The 25831-nt window shown below is 55.5% G+C and overlaps 1 protein-coding gene across 2 annotated transcripts; it reads right to left on the bottom strand.

Annotated features, from left to right (window-relative positions):
* Positions 1172-24663, bottom strand: KRT80 (keratin 80). 2 transcript variants are annotated; one of them, XM_018047729.1, is made up of 9 exons: positions 24020-24663; positions 17771-17979; positions 13198-13258; positions 12829-12924; positions 5213-5377; positions 4589-4714; positions 3744-3964; positions 3230-3285; positions 1172-3127 (listed from the first exon to the last, which is right to left on the bottom strand). In XM_018047729.1, the coding sequence occupies exons 1-9, from the start codon at positions 24317-24319 to the stop codon at positions 3093-3095; spliced, it is 1269 nt and encodes a 422-aa protein (XP_017903218.1). In that variant the 5' UTR covers positions 24320-24663; the 3' UTR covers positions 1172-3092. The 2 variants fall into 2 exon arrangements, with proteins under 2 accessions (XP_017903218.1, XP_005680158.2); XM_005680101.2 differs by having other exon boundaries at positions 1172-3092.

Raw genomic sequence — 25831 nt, 5'->3', positions numbered from 1 at the left:
AATTCATAATTCAGGAGTTAATAGAATAGAAAACAGAGATAATATGAGTAGAGAGCTGGGCTCGGTTCCAGGACCTTCCTGCATAGGAATGGGGTTGGTCCATCATTTCTTCTGAGTTTTGAGAGCAGAGCCCATCTCTTAGCGGCCCAGGAGAATGGATAAACCCTGAGTGGAAGTCTCTAGTCTCAGCCCTGGGGCATGGCTGTGCTGTACCCTGAAAGAGCTAGCTCCAGGCCTGATTTTAGTTTCCCAACTAGTCTGTTGATATCTTTTAATAACTAGTCCATAATATCTGCTGTAATAACAATAACGACATCACTGGTAATCCTTTATTCTTGTTGAGTTGTTACAGTTCAGAGTCCTGAAGCAAGATGTGCTAGTCTTGGTAGGAATGAGCCCAGCTAGCTTGTCAGATCCCCAGATATCCTTTTAGGTAAATAGGGAAGCTGTGTGTTCCATTTTACAGATGGGTAAACTGAGGTTCCCCTTGTCTCATTCCAGTGAGTGGGTGAGCCAGGACACAAATGCTTCAAAGGCTTTACTTCACCCCCAAAATTCCTGTCCTTGAGACACCTCTTCTTCCTGTTCCGATTCCTGAATTCCCTAAGCAAGCCCCTCTCCTCTCTGCCTTCTGCACTTGGAGAGAAAGTCCAGACTGCTACCTTGAGCAGAGAGCGCCTCTCTTGACCTGATAGTGAGTTTCTCCAGGTGGAAGGGTGGGGAGCACTCGTAGGTGTTTTACTGCAGGGCTGGGCTTGGAGAAGGCCCTTGATCCTTGTTTGCTGATCTAGAATTTGATTTCACAGGATTAGGCCTGTACCTATCAGAATATATTCTGGGCTGTGCCAACCCACACAATCGGGCAGAAGGCTTCAGAGGGAATCCGCCACCACGTGGGGAATGCCCCATGTCTGTGCTTGCTGAGGTGGTCATATGGTTCCTGGGCATACTGGGAGGTACTGGAACGTAGGTCAACACTGGTATAGCCTCCTTGTAGGATGGCAGGGCAGGAGAACTTTTCCATGGCCAAGTTGCACTGGTCTGAAGGTATAACTAGGTCCTTAGACTCCCTTTCCCATAACTGGAGGATTTCCAAAGTCCTATGGTTAACCTGTTTGACCAATGATTGACCAATCCTGAGAGGGGATATAAAAGCAGACAGACACACAGCTCTATCCATGAACAATCTCAGCACTTTATTTCATCCCTTTGCAGGGAGAAGGGGGCATTACCCCAAGAAGTCAGCCAGTCGGGTGGGTCGGCTAGAACATGTGCTGTCTCTCCAGGTAGTATAATATATAGCATTGATTATGCAGAAACAGGAAGGGAAGCAATAAGTTAAAAGCTATATAAGTTATGAAAAAATAATATATATACTTTTAATATCGTATATCCCCATTGAGGATTTGCTCCCATGGAAACCAATAAATAGGTGGAGGAAAAGCAGCAATCAGCACCCTTTTGAAACTTGAGGGATAAGTATATGTCTGAGTTCTCTCAAGCCTGAGCGTCAGTAGCCCTTTAGCAACCCCAACAGGCCTGGAGGACCTTCTGGCCTAGAAGGGGCCCAGGGCCTTGGGCCATCCTGTCCTGGAAAATGAGATGAATGAATCAAAGACTGGGTCCCGTAGAGGAGGTGAGGCAAGGGGGAGGTAGGGAGAGGAAAGGGAGGAAGAGAAGGTGGCCTTCGGGGTGGGAAGGTGGAGCTGCCAGATTCCCTGCAAGGCCCTGAAGGCAAGAGTTAAGAAGATGAAAGAGGAGCGTTCCTCTAAGCCCCAAACCTTCTTGTTGGATCGCTGCTGCAGAATTTCTCTTTAGTTAGTCATTGGGGCCCCCAACCTGACCTCAAGGGCTCAGAAGTTCCCGGACCTGAGTGGACAGTGCCTTCTTCATGACCCTGCTGGCAGCAGAGGGGCAGACGTGGAAGAGGAAGACAGGAAGGACCTCTGATCCACATGTGTGGGTGCAGGGGAGGGGAGGGCCAGGCTGCTTGGCCTGATGGAGGGAATGGAGACCCTCAGGAGTGGGACTCATGGGAAATGGGCCTGGGGTTTCATGGCAGGGGTGGCAAGAGGAGTCTCCAGGGCCTGGTGCATACCCATACCAGGTTTCAGGCTGGGAAGCATCTGGATGGGAGGCAGAGAGCTCAGACTCCAGGCAGGGTGGTGAACCCCAGGATGACAGAAAGGAGAAAGGAGGGTCCAGTTCTCCTGCCTGGTCTCCCCCACTTCCCACTTCCCCCCTCAGGGAGTTTGTCATGGCAAGAAAAGCTTCTAGAAAAGGTGCTTGGGAGCTGGCTGGACAGCTGTCCAGTTCTGACCGTGACCCGCTGGGAGGGACTCACAGGAGAAGGGGAGGGGCATGGGTGTCTGGGCTGGTCTCAGAGTTCTGGGCTCAGGTCCCAAACACCCAGGGAGCCTCCTCCCCTCACTCCCTAATACTGTCAGGTCTCTGGGAAGCCCAGGCAGTGCAGGAAATCCAGGTACCTCCCCAGGAACTCTGGATAGTGGAGGGTGCCCACGTAGTCCCCATCAGCCCCTGGTTCGAGGCTAGCCGGGGCTAGGGGAGTGAGTGCACTCACTTTGGTTCCTAGTCAGAGGCAAGGCAAGACTTGAGATGTGAGTTTAGGGCAAGGGTTGGGCAAAGGGTCAAAGGCAGCTTGGTTAGAGCCCCCTGTTGTGCGAGGAGCAAGGAGGGGAGGCAAAACCCCAATTCCAGTTTACCCAGGCAGGAAGACCTCTGGCCAGATATTGGAAGGGTGGACTCCGATTGACTTTGAGTAACTGGTGACAGTCCTGTCATACCCCCGCAAAAAAGCAGTCACTGTTTTCAACCCTCTTCTCCATTCAGGATCAGGTTTGCCTCCCTTCCCAACCTAGAGGCTCCAAGCTGCTTTCTGGAGTCTAGCTTTATGTCCTTGCTGCTGCAGGGAAGTGGCCTGGGGCTCCTGGGGTATGGACAGCAGCCTTACTCTGAGACCTCGGACTCCTGCGAGAGAAACTTTTCTGACATTTCGGTGATTTTGATCACAGGGCCTTTCTTGTTCTTCTTTTTCCGAGAGGGAGCTCTTGAGAGGCTGGACTTGGAGACAGCTACAGGGAACATAAGGGGTGGGGCAGGGTAGGGGCTGGAGGTTTGGGAGGCATTTAATATCATGCCTTTAGGGCCATGATCCGCCCCCCACCACTGTCCCCCTCCCACCATGGGTTCTTGGGGCAAGCAGGCTCACCAGTTCTGCATCTGGCCTGCACAGCACTGACCACAGTGGCTGAGGGCATGTCCATCCTGTGGGAGGAAGAGATGGTGGGATGTGAAGGGAACCTGTGGCTCAGCTCCCCTGGGATTAGAGGCCTGGGGATTGGCAGGCAGAGGCCAATTCTTGGCTGTCCCTCTCAGCTCTGGGCTGCCCTGCTGTGTGACTTTGGCTAGCCAGCTCTGTCCCCTCTCCCCTGCATGAATGGCTATCATTTGCTGAGCACTGATTGGTGGCAGGTATTTGCACATGGGATTGTATGCACAGGTGAGGCATACTTATCATCAGTCCATTTTCCTGATAGGAAAACTGAGAATTGAGTAAATTGGACTGAAGTTCCAGTTTGTAAGTGGCTGAGCCAGGACATGAACCCAGGCCTGCCAGGCTCACAGTATCACACTGCTGGGTGAGGGGGCGGGTGGTACTGGCTTCCCGTGGGGCTTCCAGTCCTCCCCTCTCCCAGGCCCACCCCGCTGGCCCTGCTCCTCACCGGCTCTCCTCGCCCTCCATCAGCTTGCGGTAGGTGGCGATCTCAATGTCCAGGGCCAACTTGGTGTTCATGAGCTCCTGGTATTCACGCAGCTGCCGCGCCATGTCTTTCTTGGCCTGCTGCAGAGCGTCCTCCAGCTGGGCTAACTTGGCCTTGGCATCCTGAAAGGCCAGCTCACCCTGGTCCTCGGCCACCTTGATATTCTCCTCCAGTTTCAGGCACTGAAAGTTTGGGAGGACAGAGAGAAAGAGGGGTCAGTGAGCAAGCAGGGAGGGAGAGAGCGGGTCAGGTCAGGAGCCCACTTCTGTCCTTGGTGGGAGTGTGCATCGGGATGACTCGGCACGGCGTTCCTGGGCATGGTAACGGAGTGCATCGCAGCAAGAGGCCATTCAGTTAGACCCAAGGAGACACTTTCCCAAGGCTACCAAACATGGCAGGGCTCCACAGGAGCCTGTCCCAGCTGTCCTTCCACGATGGCACTTCTCTGAAGGCTCGTCCTATCTGGAAGCTGGGGCTTATGCTTCCCTTTGCTCCTCTCCACAGAGCTGGGGGGAGGCGGGGGGCTCTGGGTGTGTGTGTAGGGGACCCTCCAACGTTCCAACAGCCCTGGCCAGTTTATGGAGCACTTTTACCGGCCAAACTCATGTGGTCCTCAGAGCTGTCTAAGGACAGATGAGGAAATTGAGGCACAGGGATGCTAAGTGACCTGTCCAGGCTCACAAAGCCAGGGCTCACATCAACACAGCCTGTGTGAGCGTATGTGTATGTGTGTGTGAAGGGTATGAGAGAGCATGTGTCCCGCACTCTGCCCTGCTCCAGCCCAGGTGGGTCCCCCGGACACTCACATGGCTCTTGATGGAGAGGATCTGCGATCGGAGCTTCTGGATGCGAACGTTGAGGTCAGCGATCTCAGTGCGGCTGCTCTGGAGGCTGTTCCCAAACTCGGCCGAGCAGGCGGCCCGTTCCTCCAGCTGGAGGCCGGGGAGGGGGTGGCAGTCAGGGGAGCTCACTGTGTCCCCCCAGGACCCCCGGCTCCTCCTTCTTCCTCACCTTTGGCTTCATCCCCGCCTCTGTGGCCCACCCAGGCCAGCGTCTCCCTCCTTCCCTGCTCCCGCCCCCACCACGTCCATCTCAGGATCCCTCTCTTGGCTGCCCTGGACTGAGCCCCATGAGCTGTGCCCACAACGTGGGCTGGAGTCACTGGGTGGCAGCGCCGCCATGAGCCTCTGAAGGGTGCAGACTGTGGCTTGCCCCTGTCCCCGTCACCTCTGTGGCCCGGCACACCGCTGGGCTCTCACGTTCTCCGTCCCTGCCTGTGAACTCACTGCTGTGGGCTCCCTCGCCCCCGTGTCTCCCCATTCATCTCTCCTGGACTCTCAGCACCCAGAGCTGCAGGCGGCCTTAGCCAACTCCGCTGCTGCCCATCTTGCCCGGGTTGCATCCCCCCAGTCTGCCTGCCAGCACCAAACCTGGCTCCGGGAGTACGCCTCGGCCTCCTCCAGGCTGCGAGCCGCGATGGCGTCATATTGGGCCTTCACTTCCTCCACGATGCTGCTCAGGTCGATGCGGCAGCGGCTGTCTATACCCACGGTCACCGACACATCTTTCAGCTGGGCTGCCAGGTCCTTCAGCTCCTGACGGGGCACAGACATGGGGGCTCAGGGCTGGTGGGGGGCCCCAGACCCTCAGCCATGGTCCCCATAGTCTCTTCATTCCCTGGTGGGTGGAGGGCAGGCTTCTCTCTGTCTCCCTGGAGAGATGATCAGAGGGTAAACGGCCCCCTGCCCTGCCTCTGCAGCAGCTTGTACTCTTGAGAAGCAGTCCCCCCAACGCCCAACTCACCCACCTGTCGGTTTTCCTCTCTGATTTGGCAGGGAGGCACCCTTATCTCTGGAGGCCCACCTGCAAGCCTAATTTCTCTTCAGTTCCTACCATCCCTCCCCACACTGTCCCCTTCACCTCCAACATACACACTGCTTTAGGCTCCCAGGGTGGGCCTCCTTCCTCCTGGCAGAGGAGGAAAGGGCCCAGGACGTCTGGGCCTGAGGGCATTCTATCATTAGGCTCAGTGCTGTGCAGCTTGGCCTCCCAGGATGGGAGCTCCTCGAGGGCCTGGCTGAGGCATTTTCACCTCCAGGACTCCGCATCTGGCAGAGGAGTGTCCCTGCTGAGTGCATGTGGGAGTGGAAGCCCGTGAGTGATGAGGGCAGGAGGGGACCAGAGGCTGACGATCCTGCATCCCTTCTCTCCCGCCAGCAGCGGAGGCCCAGGTGACTTCCGGGTCACCCTGGAGACTCACTACCCCTCCCTGTCTAGCTGGGGGGCTTGCCCAGCCGCAACTACAGGATTTAGCCTCAGTAATCTTTGTCTTGCTGTCCCTTGGGATCCTGCTTTCCCCTCCTTTCTGTTCTCTTTGCCTAGAAAATGCTAGCTAGAAAATGCTCAGAGACCTCTGGAAGGGGTAAAACTTCCTGTTTCCCTGGGGGCTCCTGAGAGACCAGGCGGTGTGTGTGCTAAGTGCTTTCCAGGCATGTCCCCGTGTCATCCTCACCAGGCTGGCTCAATTGTCAGCCCCAGACTACAGATAAGGAAGAAGCTGCGGCACCCAGAGTTGATGGGAACAGCTGTGAGGGCGGGGCTGGGCCCAGAGCTTGGCTGCTCCTGCTAAGTTCCCTCAGAGGGGCAGGGACGGGAGCTGAAGCCCCACATATGCTTCTGTCATGCCCTGCAGTCTGATAGCTTTCCAAAGTGAAGGCTCAGAAGTGTGTAGCAAAGCCAGTGGGGACAGGGGTCTTTGGAAGGGCTGCAAGGTGTCCCTCCAGGGCCCTGGGCTGCTTCTCCTGGAGGTGCTGATCAGTAGCTCGGGCCTGGGTGGGGCTCCGTGTGGAAAGGAGGAGTGGGTGGGTGTAAGCAGAGTGTCCGTGGCCAGCACTGTACAGAGTGAGTCAGGTGGCTGAGGAGCCTGACAGGCAGGGAGAGGGGCCAGGCACCCAGGGAGGCATGGCGGGGCTCAGCTGGGGGATGGAGGGGTGGGATATGGATGCACAGTTACTACTGCTGGTGTTCACAGTTCATCCTCGACCCTTACTTCATCAAGATTTGGTCAGTGTTCTCATTTTACACACACACACACACACACACACACACACACACACACATATATGGCAGGGGGAGCTGTTTGTGTGTGTTAGTCGCTCAGTCGTGTCTGACTCTTTGCTGCCTCATGGACTGTAGCCCTCCAAGCTCCTCTGTCCATGGAACTCTCCAGGCAAGTATACTGGAGTGGGTTGCCATGCCCTTCTCCAGGGGTTCTTCCCTGGGTCTCCTGCATTGCAGGTCGATTCTTTACCTCTGAGCCACTAGGGAAGCCCTATATAAAATTTAAAAATATATAAAATTAAAGAAAACTAAAAAAAGACCTTTTTTTTGTTTGATTCAGGATCCAAACAAGGTTTATGCACCGCCATTGGTCCACATGTCTCTCTTATTCTGTAGATACTGTCTTCATCTCTCTCTCTCTCTCTCTTTTATTTCCCCCCTGTCTTTTTCTTATTGAAAACCTCAGGTTGCTTGCCTATAGTCTGAATCTTCCTGATTGCCCCGCATTCTGGTGTTTAGCATGCTCCTCTGGCTTCTCTATTTCCTGAAAAGGGGCAATTGGATCAGGAGGCCCGGTCAGGTCCAGGTTCTGTTTTGGGCTCATGACTGCATTCCAATCTTGGTTTCTGCCTCTGGGCCCCTCCTGACCCTCATCCGTCTTTTTGCTCCAAGAAGCTGTGGCTGAACCTCTGGAGTCTAGACCTGCAGAGGCTGCTACTTCTGACCTGTGGCTGTGTCCCTGTGGCTGGAGACCATGGGGGTGGGCAGCTGCGAGGCCTGCAGAGGAAGCCCACCCCTTCCCTGTCTGCTCACCGCCTGACCCTGCCCACTAGCGTCCCTGGTGATCAGGATCGCCTCCTGGAAAAGGAAGTTTGAGCAGTGGCAGGCCACCTGTCTCCACCTTGGAGCTGGTGGGACCCTGAGCTCAGTGGCCAGCTGTCCTTTAGAGGGTCTCCGGATGGAGGGTTTTGGTCGATCTTCAAATACATCTAACAGAGATCTCTGAGCAAGAGCAGGGGAAGACCACACCCCCTGCCGGAATACAGGCTCATGCTCCGCCTCTGCTTCCTGGGGCCCCACTGGAGATTGACATTTTCCAGATGGAACTGACATCCCAGCTGGGGCTTGGCAGCAAACCAGTTTCAGGGATGCAGCTTGGGGCCCCCTCGGTCACCATGTGCTGGAGGTTGGCAGGCATGGGAGTGTTTCAGACAAAGTTCTCCAGGGACATTTCTTCCCCAGGCTTAAGGTGGCATTTGTTGTGGGCGAGGAGAAGGCCAGGGCACTGTCAGAGCACTGGGCACTATAGCAGCAAAAGGATGGGCGAAACTCGGCTGGTGGGGCAGCCTCAGGTCCTTTCTGGGAAGAGCCAGTGCAAGCACAAGCATGGTAAACAGAAGCAGGAAGTGGAGGGCTTGGATCATCTGCAGACCTGTTCAGACATGCTGGCCCTGCCGGGCTGCAGAGGGCATAACAATGCTGACTTGTGTGGTGCGGGATTGCCGCCGTAGCGGGGTGGGGGTGGGGGGAGCTGGAGAGGATGTGCATCTCCAAGCTGGCAAGAATCAAGCTGATTCAAGTTTAGAGCTTTTCTTAGGAGCCAGAGTCTGAGGAGGCCTCCGTATGTGTGACTATTGTCATCGTGGCCCCCAGGTCAGGGAATATGGTGACCGAGGGGTAACAGTACCGTTCGGTAAAATGTAGTGATCAACGGCACTGGGCTGTGAATAATGTCACCTTTTATTAGCTGGGTTAACCCTGGCCAAGTCCTTAAACTTAGCTAGCTGAGCCTCAGTTTTCTCATTTGAAAAGTGGATATAATTGTGGAATTGAAATCAGCTGGCATTTGTTAAATACCATGTGCTAGACACTGTTCTAAGTGCTTTAGGATATACTCACAAAATAAATCCTCACAACGGGCCAGTGAGCTAGGTACTATTGTCCTCCCCATTTTACAGATGAGGACACTGAGGCATAGAAAAATAAAGGAACCTGCCCAAGTCCATATAATCATGGAGCCAGGATTCAAATCCAAGCCGCTCCAAAGTCTGTGCTCCCTACTCTATAGGTTTATTGGAAAGATTAAATGAGATTACATCTGGAGCGCACTCAGCCTGGTGCCTGGACTATAGTGGGTGCTCAATAAACAACAGCTGGGAAACTATTGGTGTGATTGGAAAACGTGATGGAGCTGGGAGGAAGTGTCCAGGGCTTGAGCAGCCTGTTCCTGGAGTGGCCTCCTGGGGCACCATGAAGGCAGGCACGTAGACATGCCAGGTCCTTTTTGTAGGGGTCAGTATCCCGGGAGGTGTGCTGGCTGCAGGGGCTTGTCGGTAGATTCCGTAGCTAATCTCCCTGGAACCAGAGTTTGCAGGTGGGGCAGGTGGCTTTCTGGCTGGATGCAGCCAGGCCCCAGCGCACTTGGGAGCTGGGGTGAATCCTGGAAGCTGAGTGGGGTGGGAGCCCCAGGGTGCTGTCACCAGTCAGCATTCCTGGAGGTGAGGGGAAGGGGTGTTGCCCAGGTGGCTGCAACGTGTAGATGAGGCCCTGAGCAGCCTATAGCCACCGGCTTCTGGGAAAGGCTTTCCATAAATATCCTGACCTGTGTGTGTGTCTTGGGGAGAGGGGAGGGCTGTTTCCTGGGACCCTGGGGTGGGCTATACAGCAGTGCTTTTCCGGTATCTACTCCAAAGTTGAGACTAGTGCCTGGCCCTCCCAGGGCTGCTCATATCCCGCCATGTTTTCTTCCACCCGAGGTGGCATGGCTGGCACCTTTCTTTACTTGGACCAGCTCTGTCCGATGTGGAGCCACTAGCCCTGTGAGGTCGTGAGCACTTGAAATGTGGCTGGTCAGAGCTGAGATGAGCCGGAGGTGTAAAACACACACCAGATTTTGAAGACTTACAATGGGAAAACGTGTGTGAAACAGCCCATTCATTTTTTTTTATAACGATTACTTGTTGAATAATCATATTTTGATATATTGGCTTAATAGAATATATTAAAATTATTTTTTTCTGTTTCTTCACTTAAAAAAGAATGTGGCTCCTAGAAAACTTACAATTACCTATGTGGCTTGCAGTATATTTCTACTAGGCAGGGCCAGCTTAGAGAACCATTGGTATGGGGAATCTTTATGGGTCAGTGTTGCCCTCTCAGCCTGCGGAGGTACCTCATGTCCCGACACCAACTTGCCACCTCGCTGCCACCCAAAACAATGATAACTGCTATTGTTATATATATATATATTATATATGCATTATATATATAATGTGTAATAATACAATATTATTTTCTACATTATATACCATATAATCATATTTTATTATTTTAATTAATATATTATTTTCATATTATATTAATATGTTAGAAATAAAACAATAAAATATGATTATATAGTATACAATATAGAAAATAATATTGTATTATTACACATTGTATATAATGCATGTTATATAATATATACTATAAATATGCTACATTACATACATTATGTTATATGATAGTATCAATATAATATGGTGGTATCAATATAATATAGTATAAATACAATGTGATATGATATAATATAACATAATAGAATGTGTATGTACTAATTGGGTCGGGCAGATCCCCTGGAGGAGGGCCCAGAAACCCACTCCAGTATTCTTGCCAGGAGAATCCCGCGGACAGAGGAGCCTAGCGGACTGCAGTCGCTGGGGTCACAAAGAGTCAGACACGACTGAGCATGCGTGCATGTGTAATAATGCACTGTTGCATTCACTGTGGCCCCATCTCCACAGCAGCCCTCCAACAGCACCCTGCCTCCGTCTCCACCAAGGGCTGCCCATCCTGCTTAAAATAATGTCCACACCGCATCCTGGGCCTCTGGCCCTGCGTGACCTGGCCCTTACCCACTCTGTCTTAGCCACAGCTGCCACCTTCTCTCCCTGCGAGGATCACATCATTCCCGCCTTAGGTGTTTCACACAGCCCTTCCTTCTGCTGAAGCCTTTTCAAGTCTCTGCTGAGTTGGATCTTTCCAGGTTGGGGCTTCACTCTCTTGGGCCTCCTCAGAGACGCACGGCCCCAACCATTCTAGCACTAAGGCATGGCCCAGTTTCTTTGCATACCAGCAACTTTTCCCCTCCAAAATGATCTTGTCCAGACATGTTTATTAGCCTATCACCTGTGCCCTCTTAGCTAAATTGTGCTCTCCTGAAGGCAGGAAACTTGCCCGCCTGGCTCCCAGCTGTGAGGTCAGTGCCTGGCACCTAGCAGGCATGCTATAAACATCTGTTAAGTGATTTACCCCATCACAGCATGATGAACCTGCTACCAGCACTCTCCCCATTTAACAGATGAGGAAAGTGAGGCACAGAAGAGAAATAACTTGCCCCGAGTCACAGAAATGAGGGGGTAAAAAAAAAGGTAGAATCAGGACTGGGGCCCAAGGGCTGCCAAGTCCAGATGGAGCCGGCAGCCTGCTGTGGGGCGGGGCCCAGAAGTTCAGCAGGTGTGTCTCCTTAGTGCACAGGTATACGGCTGGCTATGCCCAGCCTCCTCAGCCATGTCTCTACACCCGTAGGGCCTCCGCCTGGCCCTGGGTCCCTAAGATGTTGGCGAGCAGGATGGGCTGGAGGCCCTGAAACTGCGGCCCTGCTGACGTCTGCTGGGTGGTACCAGCCCTGGTGAGTGTGGGCAGAGGAAGCTCTCACCCACTTCCCAAGCCACTCAGTGGGCACGGTGCCCTGGTGAGCCCCTCAGGGCTTGGGCTGGCCGCGGAGGACCCTGCTGGGGACAAGAAGCATTTTGGGGTGGTCTGCCCATGGGGGCTGCCTCCCTAATGTTAGCAAGGGTTGGGAGGTTCTCTCTTGCATGTGTAGCCATGAGGCCCAGTCTCCCTCTCCACATGGCGAGGCCCTAAAGCCCTGGTCAGCAGCCCTTCAGGCTACCTGAGCAGATCTTTCTGGTTGCAGTGATGACTTTGACCCCTGCTCTGCCCTGGGCTGCATTGCCATAGCTTGGCACCAGAGGCTTACAGCACACAGGCTGCTGTGCCCTGTCACCCTCAGTAATGGTCCTGCCTGCTTGTAGCTGAATCAAAGCATCACCCCATCAGCCTCCTCACCCCCGAGAAGATGGGGAATGTAGAGAGGAGAACACACATCCCAAAGGAAGCCCACGAGACAGATGTTGCCAAGGGGCAGAGTCCAGAATTCATCTGCTGGTGGCACTGGCTGTGGGACAGGCCTTGCTGGGCTACTGTCCCCCTAGGGAGAGTGAGGACCTAGGGACAAATGAGAATGTGTCTGTGGGCTCCTCTGTCTGCATTTACTGGGACTGAGATTTTTTTTTATTTTTTTGGCCATACCACATGGCTTGTGGGATCTTAAATTCCCTGACTAGGGATTGAACTCATGCCCCCTGCAGTGAAAGCAAGGAGTCTTAACCTCTGGACTACCAGGGAAGTCCTTCCTGAGTCATTTTTGTCTGGCAGAAGTTTGTATTGTCTGATTACCAGAGAATCTGTCTATAAATCTTTCCTGTATGATCCCCAAATGGGGGAGGGTACATTGCAGGCCTACAAGAGCTAGAGCTGTGGGTGTTTGCAATTTAAGCTGCAGGGATGAGAGAGAAATTAGTTCAATAAGAACTACTGTTCAAAGCCTCCTGGCTCACTGCTCCAAGGCCACTTCCTGACCCTGCCCTAGATGTACCTGGGCCCCCTTCATGCCCCAGTGCTCCCCAACACACGAAGGTGGCGCTTTCCCTGAGAGAGGCTTTGTGGGAACCTGCCATGCTCCACGAGATGAGTGACAAGGGGACATGTTGGGTTATTGACTGCAGCACACAAGGGGTTTAGGAAATTGTTGCATCTGTGGCCAGCAACAGTGAGCGCCTGCTGAAGTTTCCACGACCCACTGGACACCTTTGCCTCCCCTGCATCCCTTTCCCGGGGACCAGCTGGCTTTTGGCTCAGCGGGACCCTGGCCCCGTCTTCTCACCTGCTCATAGATGCTTTTCATCAGCTCCACAAAGCTCTGCAGGCCTTTTAACTTGGTCTCCAGTTCTGTCCGTCGAAGACATTCTGCATCCAGGTCCTGGGGGTGGGAGCAGTGATGAATGATGGGAAGAGGAATGGAGGGGTCCCAGGGCAGGGGTATGGTAAGGGGGGACTTTGCTTCCTGAATATGATGGGGGAGATTCCCAGAGGAGACCTGGCTCAGAGCCTTGGAGGAGGGTGGGGACAGGTGCTTAGCTTTCTGCCTGTGGTCTTGGGACTCAGCCTGTGGGGCCTTTGTTTGGGGATCGTGAGCAAAAGAGGGCAGAGGGTCCCTGAGGAAGGAACCCATGGGGTGAGCTGGGGAGGCTACCTTCTTCAGCTGGACGAAGGTGAACTCCATGTCCGTGCGCTTGGAGATCTCGTCCTCATACCTGGGAGGTGGGGAGGGAGGAGAAGGGGAGCCAGGGACACACACAGAGCCTGCTCAGCTGGATGTGGTGGACTTGGCAACGGTTTGCTTAACCCTCCTTGGGTGGGGCTTGGGGCCTCTGCAATCCCTTTGCTGCCTTGTGGCAGTTAGAAAAAAGTGGTCCCTTCCTTGAGGAGGATGCAGCCCTTTGTCTCTATGACATGTCCCCTCTCCTTCCTGATACCCTAGTGTTGGCTCTGGGGAAGCAGGCATCTCGCTCCCCATGCTTACTCCTTCCTGATGACCAGCCATTCCTCTCCCAGGGGCATCTGCCCCTTTCCTGGCTCTGCTCCACATTCATCTCCTCCAGGAAGCCTCTCCTGATTGCACAGTCCCTTTGCCCTGACATTTTGTTCCTTTATCTTTATCCCATCTCCTCCCCTGAGAGTCTCAGTTTCATACAAGCTGTGCCTTTTGTAGTGTCTGCTCCAAGCATCTTGCTCACATCCTAACTCCTCTCCTAACTCCACGTTTCCCCGAAGCCCCACGCTTCTCCCACTGCTTTGCTAGACAGCAGGACACCATGCCATCTTCCCTCTGGGGAGAGGGTAGGAAGGGCATGGGTTTTGCAGTCAGATGGGCCCCCCACATGTTTCAGGGCAAGAAACTCCTCCCCTCCCTTGTCTATTGGGGTGTGCACGTGTGCACGTGCACGGGTGCGTGCGTCATGGGGGCTGAAATTCACCAGCACTCCAAAGCTGTGTTCCCTCTCTTCTCAGATGTGTCTCCTCCCTACACATGTGATGAGATGTGTTGAGTCCACCTCGTGTTCAGAACCAGGACACTGCTGGGTGGGGAGATGGGATCCCTGGATCCTTGACCTTACCCTCTGGGCCCCCTGCCCCAACCGACATGGGGATTCTGTGGCTTCCTGTTGCCTTCCCTCCTCTCTAGGGAATACCTGAATCATTGGCGGCTCTAATTACAGCCGCCTGCCTGCCCCAGTCCCTGACCTCACAGAAGGGGCAGCATCACCCGTCACCCACGTCAGGTAGCTGGACCTGCCACCCCCAGGCCTTCTCTTTCACTAGCCTCCCAGAGGGACTAAGGGGAGCAGACTCCAGAGGACGAGAGCCCGCAGAGCACTCAGCTCCCTGAAATTCAGTATGTGAGGGGTCCACACTCTCCCTGGCCACTGTGGTCTTCCAGAGTCTTTGAGGGTCCCTGAGGGTGCAGGCGGTGGGGACAGGGTGGTGGGGTGGGTCAGGGAGTCTGGTCTGTAATCTGGAGCCAAGGCAAGCCAAATGCCTCTCCTGTGACCCTCAGAGCCCCCAGCCAGGGATGTTCTCTTGGTCTTGTTTCACAGATGAAGAGATGGAGGCTCAGAGAGAGGCTTGGAAGCTTGAGTCGTGTGCTGGTTAAGAATGGGGTTCCAGAGCCAGACTATCTGGGCTCAAATTCCGGCCCTCTTGCTAACTAGCTGTGTGACCTTGGATAGGCTCCTTCTATGTGCCCTTGTCACAATAATGTTGATTTCATGAGGATTAAATAAATGAACACATAAAGTATTTACAAAGGTGCGTGACACCCGCTAGAGCTACTGCTATCATTATCACCATCCTCTCCAACACCAGCGCTTCCGTGGTGGCTCAGACGGTAAAGAATCTGCCTACAATGCAGGAGACCTGGGTTTGATCCCTGGGTTGGGAAGATCCCCTGGAGAAGGGAATGGCTACCCACTTCAGTATTCTGGCCTGGAGAATTCCACGGACAGACGAGCCTGGTGGGCTACAGTCCATGGGGTCGCAAAGAGTCGACACAACTAAACGACTTTCCCTTTCACCAACACCATGTCCCAGATCAGCCCTCATCTCTCAGAGTTTCCAGAAAGAAACCATGGGGATCCTCACTGCAGAGGGAGTGAGCAGGTCTCTTCACACTCACAAATGCTCAGGGCTGGGCTGACATGAACAAGTTTCCCTCTGGAATCTGGGGGCCTCGGAAAAATTTCCTGACTTGAGGTCAGGGGTCTGGGGAGCTCCAAGCTGGGAAGCCCAAATTGACTGGCCCTCCCCAAGCAAGCCCTGTGTCTAGGTTCTCCCCACTCCTCTGGATAACAGAGTTCTGCCTGCCTGGGAACGGGACATTGGAGAGAGCTGTCCAGTGGGAGCCCTCTGACGTGCCAAACCTCCCCTTACCTCTCACTGCCCTTCTCAGCTTTCCCACCTCCCTTCTCATCGACTCCACTGCATTTCAATCCCAGTTCACCCCCAGACAGCTCGCACAATTGTACACAACTTTGAATCACTTGCTATGTGGCCTTGGGCAGGTTGCTTCCCCTTGCTGGGCCTCTGCTTCATCCCTAGTAAACAGAGGGGTTAGCCAGCTGATCCTTGGGGTCCCTGCTACATCAGAGCTTCTAGAAGTCTCCATTCCTATAGAGGCTTATGCAACGCCATGTCCCCCATTCATTTCCAATCCCCTGCCTGTATGCTAGCCGCCAGCTCCCAAACCCATTCTCAGCTCTTTTCAGCGGGTCACACCCGTACCCTCTCCACCCCCCCAAACTTGTTTATTTCTAGGAGTGAAGCTGATCTCATCGGCCTTGTAGAGGCAAAGTACACCCCTCCCTGTCAGGGCTTGGCCTGGCGTCTCCTGGCTTCTGGGGGCCCCAGGCTTTGCACAGCCAGGCTGCAGCTTTCCTGGCTCTGGCCTGCAGACCCAGAAACCCTCCAGCCTCACCTCCCCCTGTTCAGTGGGCTCCCTACCCAGAGAAGGGGAAGAGAGGCCCTGAACCTAAACAGTAAAATCAGGCAGCAGATGGAAACCAGGCAGTGGGCCAAATGAGGGGGCTGAGCAAGATTAAAACAACAAGCAGTGTTTGTACAGAACTTCCAGTTACAAAGTGCCTCCACGGATGCGATCTGGCTGTTCTCCTGGGAGTAGCTTCGCACAGTAGCTTGCCAGGTGAGGGATGGGACTTTGTACTCATCCCTCTGTGTGTGACTAAGGACAAGCCCCCACCCTCTCTGGGCCTCTGTTTCTGTCTCCATAAAAGGAGAATCCAAGTCCCCACCCAGCTCTGCTATTCTCTGATCCTTTGTGGGTCAAGAACCTGCTAGGTATCAGTGAACTGAGTCTTGGGTTCTGGCGCACCAATGAGATTTCCCTCATTGCCGTCAGAATAGGCAGTCTAATTCCCTGCATATTTCCCAAGGACCTGGGAGGGCAGGGTAGGGGGAGAAGTGCCCCCCAACCAGGTCAAGGAGGGGCCCAGCCAGATCCACAGATGAGGAAACCGAGGTCCCCAGAGAGGGAAAAGCTTCCTGTGAGACCATTCCTTCCGCATGTGGTCTGAGCGGGGGAGGCCACGCAGAGAGGCCGCGGGCAAAGGCTGCGGCCACAGTCCAGGACTCCTGACAGGCTGCCTCCGCCCTCCGTCTTGGGAGGCTTTGGGCCTCACCTTAGATCGCAAGGCTTGGATCTGGCCTCAGTCCTGCAGAAGGCGGGCGCTGCTTCAACCTCACCCTGTCCGTCCTTCTTTCTGGCTGGGGGCCTCCAGCAAAGAGACCAGCCTCTCTGCTCTGGCCCAGCTTCCTTGTCTTTGAAGCCCTGACGATTGTCTGGTCAGAGAAGGTCACCTCTCCTCTGAGCTACTGAATTAACTGGTCTGCCTTTCTAGACTGGCTAATTCAGTTCAGCAAACTGCTGTGTGCTGGGCATGGAGCCTTCTTGAGAGGGCAGAGGAGTGGCCATTTTTAACCTCTGGTAGCCATGCCAAACTCCTGGCTTCCTCCTCACACCAGCCTTAGCTTGGTATCAGCCATCACCATTCCCACTCCCCCCAGGGGGACACTGAAGTTTGCGTATGAAGCAACTTGCCCGAGGTCACAGAGATGGTGAGGGGTATGGGCAAGGAGTAACCCCCTCCCATGGGGCACAGTCATACCCAAGCCCAGACCCTTAACCACTAGGCCGCACTGCCTGCCAGCTGCTTGTCCCCCCAGTCTGTGTTTTCCTTGTCTCTCTAGACCCCAAGCCTGCCATCGAGGTCAGGCGTGTCTTACCTCTAGGCGGCTGCTTCTTTATGCGAACAAACCTCATCATTGCTGGCCCCTGCCTTCCCTTACCCCCTTCCCTTTTCAGCTCAAGAGAGATCAAAATCTCAAGCTACAGCCAAAGCAGGAGCTCATCTATTGCTCTCACTAGTGACACAATTTCCCATGGACTTGGGTGCCAGGGGAAGGGGGAGGGGACAGGGCTGCGATGCCCAGAGGCTAGCAAGAGCAGCGTAGCTCTCCGCCAGCATGGCACTGCTTTGTTGTAAGGGTCCCTACTTGGGATGTAGCTGTAGATCACTGCCTTGTCTTCCCAGGATCTAGAATACCGCTAGCACGTTGCAGCTCTTTAGTAAGTGTGGACTAAAGACTGGTTTTTCGAAGAAGTTTTCTCGTTTTCGGGCCTGGTGCTCCCGGACCCTGCTCCCAAGCGTGAAGGTTGGTCCCCACCCTCGGCCCTCATAGGGCGCCCCTACCTGATCCGGAACTCCTCCACTTTCTCTAGCACCTGCAGCAGGTTGGCCTCGAGCTGGCCCCGCTCCTTGCTCACTTTGCGCAGCTCCTCCTGCAGCCGGCCTTGGTACTCCTCGTAGAGGTGCCCAAGGTCAAAGGTGGCCGAGTCCTGGCTCTGCAGGAAGTGCCAGCGGGTCTCCAGCAGCTGGTTGCGCTGCTCCAGGGCTTGCACCTGGGAGAGCAGGAGGGTGGTGGTGAGAGGGCCAGGTGTGGCCCAGCCAGTGCCACCCACCCCGCCGGAGGCTTCCATGGGACATGGCAGCTCATCTACTCAAGAGGCACCCACCTGGGGCCCTCACTCAGCACCTTCAGGTGGCATCTCCAATTACTGATTGTTCAACTGCAGATGGTGTGATAAGGGGGGGAATCCGAGAATCCCAGAGAGGCACAGCCAATTAGCCAAGGTTTCCTACAGGAGGGGCAGGACCAGCGAGATGAGGGAAAAGGGACCAAGCTGTGAATGTGCCCACATATGACAGGTTCTCCAGGCTGCCTGGGGCTTGGGTGGGAGACCCCAGGGAACATGGGGTGTCAAGAGGCCTGTCTGTCACCCACCTCGACAAGCCTGGTCTCCTCTAGCTTTGGAAACAGCAAGGTAGGGCCTGGTTAGTTCTTAAATGCTAATCCTCTTAACATCCCTGGACTTGAGGTCTGTCCAAGCCTCAATTTCCCCAGCTGGAAGTCAGGGATGATGTCACTTGCTCTGCCCACCTGCAGAGAGAAAAACCTGGGGAGGTGCTTCGGAGCAACAAATAGCAAATGCTCCTGTGGCCCCTGCTATGCACAAGGCCTTGTTCTATGAGCTGGACATCTTTAACTCAAACCCCCAAATGACCCGCCGGGGAAGGCATTGTTATCAGCTGCACTCTACAGATGACAGGGCACAGGGAGGGGAAGTTACCCTCCCAAGGTCACACAGTTAGCAAGCAGCAAGCCTAGGGGTGGAATGCAACCACTCTTAGGTTTAGAATCTTTGAGCCACTGCCCCACAGGCCTCTGGTCTGCTGCAAGTTCTCTGCAGGCCCAGTTGCCCTTGCTGGGCTGGCTTCTGCCTCTAGCTGGGGCCGGACTTGCCTGAGGACAAAGCCTGGGAGGGCTCTGGGCCCAGGGCTCCTCTGAAACTCTGCATCCTTCATGCCCTCCTACTCAGACTTCTGCAGGGATTTGCACGGCTCCCACCCCAGCCACCGGCCAGCAGGTGGGCAGAGTCCCTCTTGGGTCCTCTTATTCCCTCCATCTAGTTCAGCCCCACGGAGCTTGGGAGTCCCCCTCCCTCTTCTGCACCCTGCCTGTCCTCTCCAGGCCCAGCCGAGCATCATTCTCCTTCCTACCATCCCAGACCCTGCTCCATGTGCTCCCAGCACCCCACTGTAGGAAGCCTTCCTTCTTCCCTCCAACATCTGACCCTTGGTGTATCTGCTTCTCGTTGGTCCTCATCTACCACCCTCAACGTCAGACTGAGAGCCATCTGCATGCCTCTTGGGATGTGGCTAGGGCCACTGAGGCAAGATGGGTGGCTGGGGCTGGGCTCCCAAATGGGGCAGGCTGCGGTCATGAGAGCATTGTGACAACCAGCTCAGTGATGCTCCCTATGGCCACAGTGAGTAGCCGAAAGTCTTCCCATCCACTGCTGGCACCAGCTCCCAGAATCACAGCCTGAAGGAGCCAGAACCACAGACAGGAGCCTTCTGGATCGACTGGTCTATACTCTTCATTTATCAAGGAGGAGGTGGGGACCCAGGGCAGTCAGGTGACTTGTCCAGGCTCACACGGCAACTCCGTGGCCCAGCTTCTCGACAGACCCATCTGATGGCGGCTGCCTACTCTGGACCGTCGTGTTCATGTTCCTCCTGAACCTGGGTGCCAGGTGGGCTCTCGCCCTCTCTGTCTGCCCTACCCACATGCCCGGGTTTCCCTGAGATCTCTGATGCCCTGGGGGAGGCCCCTTGGACACTTGCAGGAGATGACATCTGTGGGAACACTGGACAATGGCATTTGAGGGCTGCCATTCCCCTCCTTAACTCCCATTTGTACTGGTAAATTCTGCCTGAAGCCGACTTTGAGCCAACAGTGCGCTGTCGTCGCAGCCAAACAGGTTCAGTAGGGATGCGGTCAAGAGTGTTTCTGTCCTACTTGAGTGTGTGAGGGATTGCTGGGGTGGTGGGAGGTTTCTGCTCACTCCACCTGCCCTGCCTTTTGACAAGTAGGAGCCCTGTGTTTATATTGAGGGTAGGGTGAGACAAGAGATGTGAGGCTCCCTCCTCCACCCATAAGCAACACCAAACTCTTTAGACCAGGAAGCCCTCCCCGTAGACTTCCTTCGATACCCTATGCTTCAGCACTTGCCTGCTGGGAGACGGTATGCATTTGGCCAGCCAGTCTAGTCAGAGGGCATTTTTGGTTGCAGGGGATTTAGGGAAGCCTCCTCTCCCTACTTGGGGGAGTTGCTTGTTGTCTCAGTGGGTGGGGATGGGAACTCATCCCCCACCTAGAACCTTCCATGCTGAAAGGCTCCTCCCTCTGGGAACAAAGGCGAGGGAGGGCCGGAAATCCCAGTACCCTGTGAGGTGCCAGCTTCACTTCTTTCAACCTGTCAAGGCTGCCAAGCACTCCCCTCTCATTCCTCTTTCTGTCTCTTCTGGCTGACCCCCTGCCCTTCAATCTAGGCAGCAGCTCTAGGAGCGGCCTAGGAGAGCAAGCCCCTGGTCTACCTGCTTCCCATTTTACAGATGAGGAAACTGAGGCTCAGAAGCACAGAACTCACTGTGGCCCAACTCCAGGGTCGTGGGCCTTCTGGCTCAAAAGCAGGCCCAGAAGAGGGTGGAGAGAGATGTGCTTTCTGTTGGGGGGAACTGAGCAGGCTGGGCTGGGCGGGGCCCCTCCTGAGGAGGGAGGCTGACTATCTGGGGGGCTGCATGTGCCAACCCATGGGCCCACAGCCCAGGCTGGTGAGTGTGCAGAGTGACGCCTCTGGTACTTGCAGGTCCTATTCCTCAGGAAGTGGGTGGTGTCAGATCCCCTGCCTCCAGCCCCAGCTTGGCTTTGCCCGGGAGCCTCAAGGTCTCTCCATGAGGAAAGGCTGTTTTGTGCTTTCCTGCATGCAGGCAGAGGGGTGGCCCCGGGGGCTTCCAGAGGCTACACAGGTCAAGGGAAGACACTGTGCGCCCCCCTTTTGGGTCCCTTCCCTACAGCCTCCTTAGGCGCTTCTGGCAATGCTTCCTCTTGTCCCATCTCCACCCCCTCTGGTGTCTGCAACTGAGGGCCCAGCCTGCAGCCTCTGCTGTTGTCAGCACGGCCCTTGCGCTGCCGCCTTGGCCTCCTTTCCTACTGCTGCTTCTGCTCATCCTCCTTCTTCATGGCTGCAGCTATACTAGTCTCTTGACTGGCATGAAGTCAAGGCTACCCTCGGAGCAGCAGCAGAGCAGGGAGTTGGAATCTGAAGCACAGAGAGGGTAAGTGGCTTGCCCAAGGAAACACAGCCTGCAAGTGAAAGAATTGTCACTGCTCCAGGGCCCCTTGGGGGACTCCTGTGGGTCTCCTTGCCAACCCTTTTCCTCTTCCTCCTGCTCTTCCTCGATGATCTCTGATTTCTCTGGGTGCCTCAGAGGGCCCAGGATGGAGGGCCACCCTGCCAGTCTCTTCTCTTTGCCTAGAACCCTACCCCTGCACTGGTGATGGCATCTCACCCTGGGCTCCTGCAGCTCCTTCCAGCTCCACGCTGCACCCCTACCCACGGAGCTCCTCCAGCCCACCCTCCAGCAGGGCCCTTCCCTCCTTCTTCCCAGGCTCCTTCCTGCTTGCATGCGTGCTAAGTCGCTTCAGTCATGTCCAACTATCTGTGACCCTTTGGACTGTGTAGCCCGCCAGGCTCGTCTGCCCATGGGATTCTCCAGGCAAGAGTACTGGAGTGGGTTGCCATGCCCTCCCCAGGGGATCTTTCTGACCCAGGGATTGAACCCATGTCTCTTATGCCTCCTGCATTAGCAGGCAGGTTGTTTACCACTGGGACCACCTGGGAAGCCCTTCCTGCCTGGCAGGGACTAAATGCCTTAGGCTGGAATTCTCTGGGCCTTTTCAATATAACAAAGAAAATACACCTGGTACCTGGTAAGGGCTTTCTATGTGTTTTTCAGAAATGATCCCATTTGATTCTGACAAGCCCATGACACCAATGTATACTGAGGCCCAGAGAGGTTAAATAATGTCCCTGAGATTACACAAACGTGAGAGGTGAGGCCAGGATTCAAACCCAGAAATGTGACTCCGGGTTTCACACTCTAACCTCTGCTTGCTTCCACTTGGGCCTTCGTGGTCTTTTCAAGGAGGGATATGAGTGAATAACAGACTTTCTCCATAGAGTTGGTGGATCAGTTGGGGCTCCTTGGGCAGAGCTCCAGCAATCAGGATCCCCAAGGGGCTGGCACCCCCAGTTTGCTGTGTGCCACCATGGAGAGCACCAGTCTCAAGGCCAAGGCTTGAACTGGGGGTTGGGAAACTCGAGTTCTTCTAAAGACCTTTGAGGGCATTGTCCTGGCTCTGGGAACAGAACCCAGACCCCTTGGGCCCCTCCCTGTGCATACACACCCGTCCTGTCCCCATGGCAGAGGCACAGGGTGATATCAGCCCTGGCGTTCACGAAGAAAAGCCACCCATCGAAGCCAAATTACATAGCTCATGAAGCATTCCTTTTAAGGGATTAAGCTGTGTTTGGAGAGGAGGTGGTTCTGCAGGGACCTGCCTCCCTCAGGCAGCGGGCTCTTCTTCTAGGGTGGACTGCCTGGCAGTCTGAATGCTGGGCGGCCACCGGGGGTGATGGAGGGAACGCTCCACCTCAGGGGACGGTTGTCCTCCAGCTGTCACTCCCCCTACACACCCCCACCCCAGGCACCCCAGGTGTGGGTGCAGGAATGCTGGTCTGTGCACTCGGATGTGGGGCGAGGTGAGGAGAAATGACTCCCATTTCAGAGGCTTTGTGTCTCACAGACCTGAGTTCAAGTCCAGACCTTGCTGGTTGTGTGACCTTGGGGAACGCGCTTTGCCTCTGGGCCGCCCTGTCTCCCCATCGGCACGGCTGGGGAACCAGCCGTTGTGGAGTGCTGGGCAGTGGGGGCAGAACGCCAGCTGGGGCTCCGGGTCTGTTACTTCATTCCCCCTGTGCCCCTCGGGGAGCCCCCACCTAGTGGAGGACACCGACCATGTGTAGAGGGACCCAGAGGCAGGGGGAGCGAGGGGCAGAGAAGGACCCGCCCGGGGCAGAAGGAAGGGGCAGTGAGAGAGCTGTAAAATGGGCACAGAAGTAACTCCTTCCTAAGGTTGAGGGAAACGGAAATAGACATGCACTCAGCACAGTTCCTGGCGCAGGGTAAGCAGTTAAGCAGCAGCAGCTGTTACTATCCATAATTCTCAGTCAGGGCAGGAGGGAGCAGAGCTGGGAGGGCTGGCCATGGGAGGTTTCTTGCAGGAGGTGAATGAGGAGCAGGTTTGGGAGGTGGACAGGACTTCCTCAGAGCTCTTGAAGCCCCTGTCCTGGGCCAGAGCTTGACACCAGTGGCCAGACCAGAATGCTGGCCACGGCAGTGGGTCCAGAAAGTGAGGTGCAAGGGACTCAATCACTCTGCTCTGGTCGGGGCACGGAAGACTGGCTGACCGCCTGTTTCAGACTCGCAGCACCCATCCTCCGCATTCCTAGTTCCTGAGGAACCACAGGTGTACCCCATGCCTCTCAGCTTCCTTCCGGCTGCCCCACACGCCTCCTTGCCCATGTCGGCGCTTCTGACCCCAGGAAGCTGAACAGATCCAATGGCCTGGACAGGAAGGTGAGCCCTGTCCGTCCACCGTGGAGTCTAACTGCAGCCCATGCCTCCAGCAGCTGTTCCCAAGAGGGGGCCTCCTCTTGGCCACACTCTGAGCCCCTCCCTAGTCCCTGCCTGCAGGGAGGGTGACCCTAGGCCGTGCAGCGCGTTATTATCCAGACACCCCTCAGAGGCAGGCCAAACTGGCGTCCTTTTCTCTCCCATGTCAGGATGGCTAGGGACTTCCCCCTTCTGCTTCTCTCAGCTCAAAGCTAGGCCTCGAAGTTGGCAATGCTGGCTTCCCATTGGCTGGGCTGGGGCAGGGGTGGGGCATGATGCTGGGGGGAACTACAGAGCTTAGCCACCTGCCCCAGCCCGACTGGCCTTAGTTTGGGGACCCCTCCCCCTAGTTCTGCTCACCTTGCCAATCAGGGAGGCGAATTTATCGTTGAGGACCTTCATTTCCTCCTTCTCGCTGTTCTTCTGCTGCTGGATGGCTGGGTCCACCTTGAGATCCAGGGGTACCAGCAGGCTGGGGTTCACGGTCACCTTGGGGACGGTGCCGGCTGTCCAGCAGCCTGTGAGGCTGTGGGAGCTGAAGCCCGGCCCGGGGGCCCCGCAGCTGCTCCATCCGGCGGTCGCAGGCCGGGGGCTGTCCACCGGGGTCACCTCACAGCTGCTCAGGCTGCTGAAGCCAACGACGCAGGAGCGGCAGGCCATCACCGCCTCCGGGTCCCAGAGCGCGCAGGGCGCAGGGACCGGCGAGCGAGCCTTTGCGTGGTGGCTGCGGCTTGCTCCCGTCGCAGGCAGGGCAGGCTGGGGACTGAGGAGGAGACACCTGTCGCACAGTGCTCATTAGCTCCACGAGGGCGGGACGCCTCCCCTCCCAGCCAGACCAACCTGTTAGATGATGCGGCTCCCGCCCCTCCCCCGCGGCACCATGTACCCATCTCCTCCCCGGGCAGGAATCTACCAGGCTGAGGGGGCTGCTTGTTGTCATTGGCCTCCCAACCAAGCCTGGCCTGGCTCCAGGGGAAGGGGACATGGGCTGGGCTGGGCTGGCTGGCTGGTTGGGCATGGGGAGGTAGCCAGAGGAAGGACAGATTCAACAAGGAAGAAGAGAGAGGGCGAGAGCAATGCCTCTCACCGCAGACCTCATTGCATACCTGAACGCTGACGTATCTAGGCTTACATACCTCTGGAAAAGATGAGGCAAGCGCAGTCCCTGGGCTCCCAAGTGCAGGGCAGCCATCCTGGGCACCGTGCCAGCCTGGCATTGGAAAATAGCACCTTGACTGTTTATTTTCTATCTGCGTTTAAGAGTCTCCCTGACTTCTCTCTTCTTCTTTCTTCCCCCAGCTCTCCCTTCTTCCTGCCTTTGATCTATTATTAATCACCTATTACGTGCATCCCCCTGTCTTGGGAGCTGGAGAGGAAATACACAGTCAAGAGCAGTTGTCTTTGGATGAGTGAGGCTTGGTTCGAGACTCAGCACTCGCCCCTGGCGTGGCCTCCAGCAGGCTCCTTGACTTCTGTCCTTTTGTGTTAAATGGGGGTGAATATACCAACCCCACAGGAGATGGTGCATGCAGAGAATCTGGGAGAGGGTAGGCACCCAGCCCTCTGTGGATGGTGGCTGAAACCCAAGCCCACCTTCTGGGAGCTGAGCCTGGAGGGCAGAGGGCCCTGGTCAAGTGCAGCTCTGCTCCCAAGGCTGTGAGAAGGTGCCTTTTTCTCCTCCCTCCCTCTCCTTCCCATTCTTCTGGGTCCTCTTCTTTCTCCACCCTGGTTTCACCTTAAATGTGAAGTGTAAATAGTGCAAACTGATTTGCTCCCCCAGAGCCTCTGATGGGGTAGCAGAGGGGTCAGCCAGGGCCAGGGCATTCTTTTCCACCTTCTTGGATTTCCAAAGGCCCCACTTCCACTTCCAAGGAGCTGCTGTTTCTCTGGGGCCTCTCTCTTTCTTCCTCCCTGCCCTGATGTTCCTGGATGATCTTGGGCTGGCTGGCTGGCTCTGTGTGCCCTCCCTGGACCTAGCGTACCAGCTTGGGTGGTGGTGCTACAGAAGAGAGAGGAACGTGTCTGGGAGAGACTCTGGTGTTCAGGGGTGGAGAGATCTCAGTCCCCTCTGGGACTGAGGGAGACAGGTTGGAGATGGGAACTCTTGCCTGGGTCACATCGCCCTGTCCAGGCCCCCTGCCTCCCAGGCCAGAGCTCTGTCCTGCACAGTGG

Source organism: Capra hircus, chromosome 5 (genome assembly GCF_001704415.2).
Source record: "Capra hircus breed San Clemente chromosome 5, ASM170441v1, whole genome shotgun sequence".
NCBI classification, from domain to species: domain Eukaryota; kingdom Metazoa; phylum Chordata; class Mammalia; order Artiodactyla; family Bovidae; genus Capra; species Capra hircus.
The sequence above is the reverse complement of the archived record's forward strand: the minus strand, read 5'-3'. Positions and strand labels throughout refer to the sequence as shown.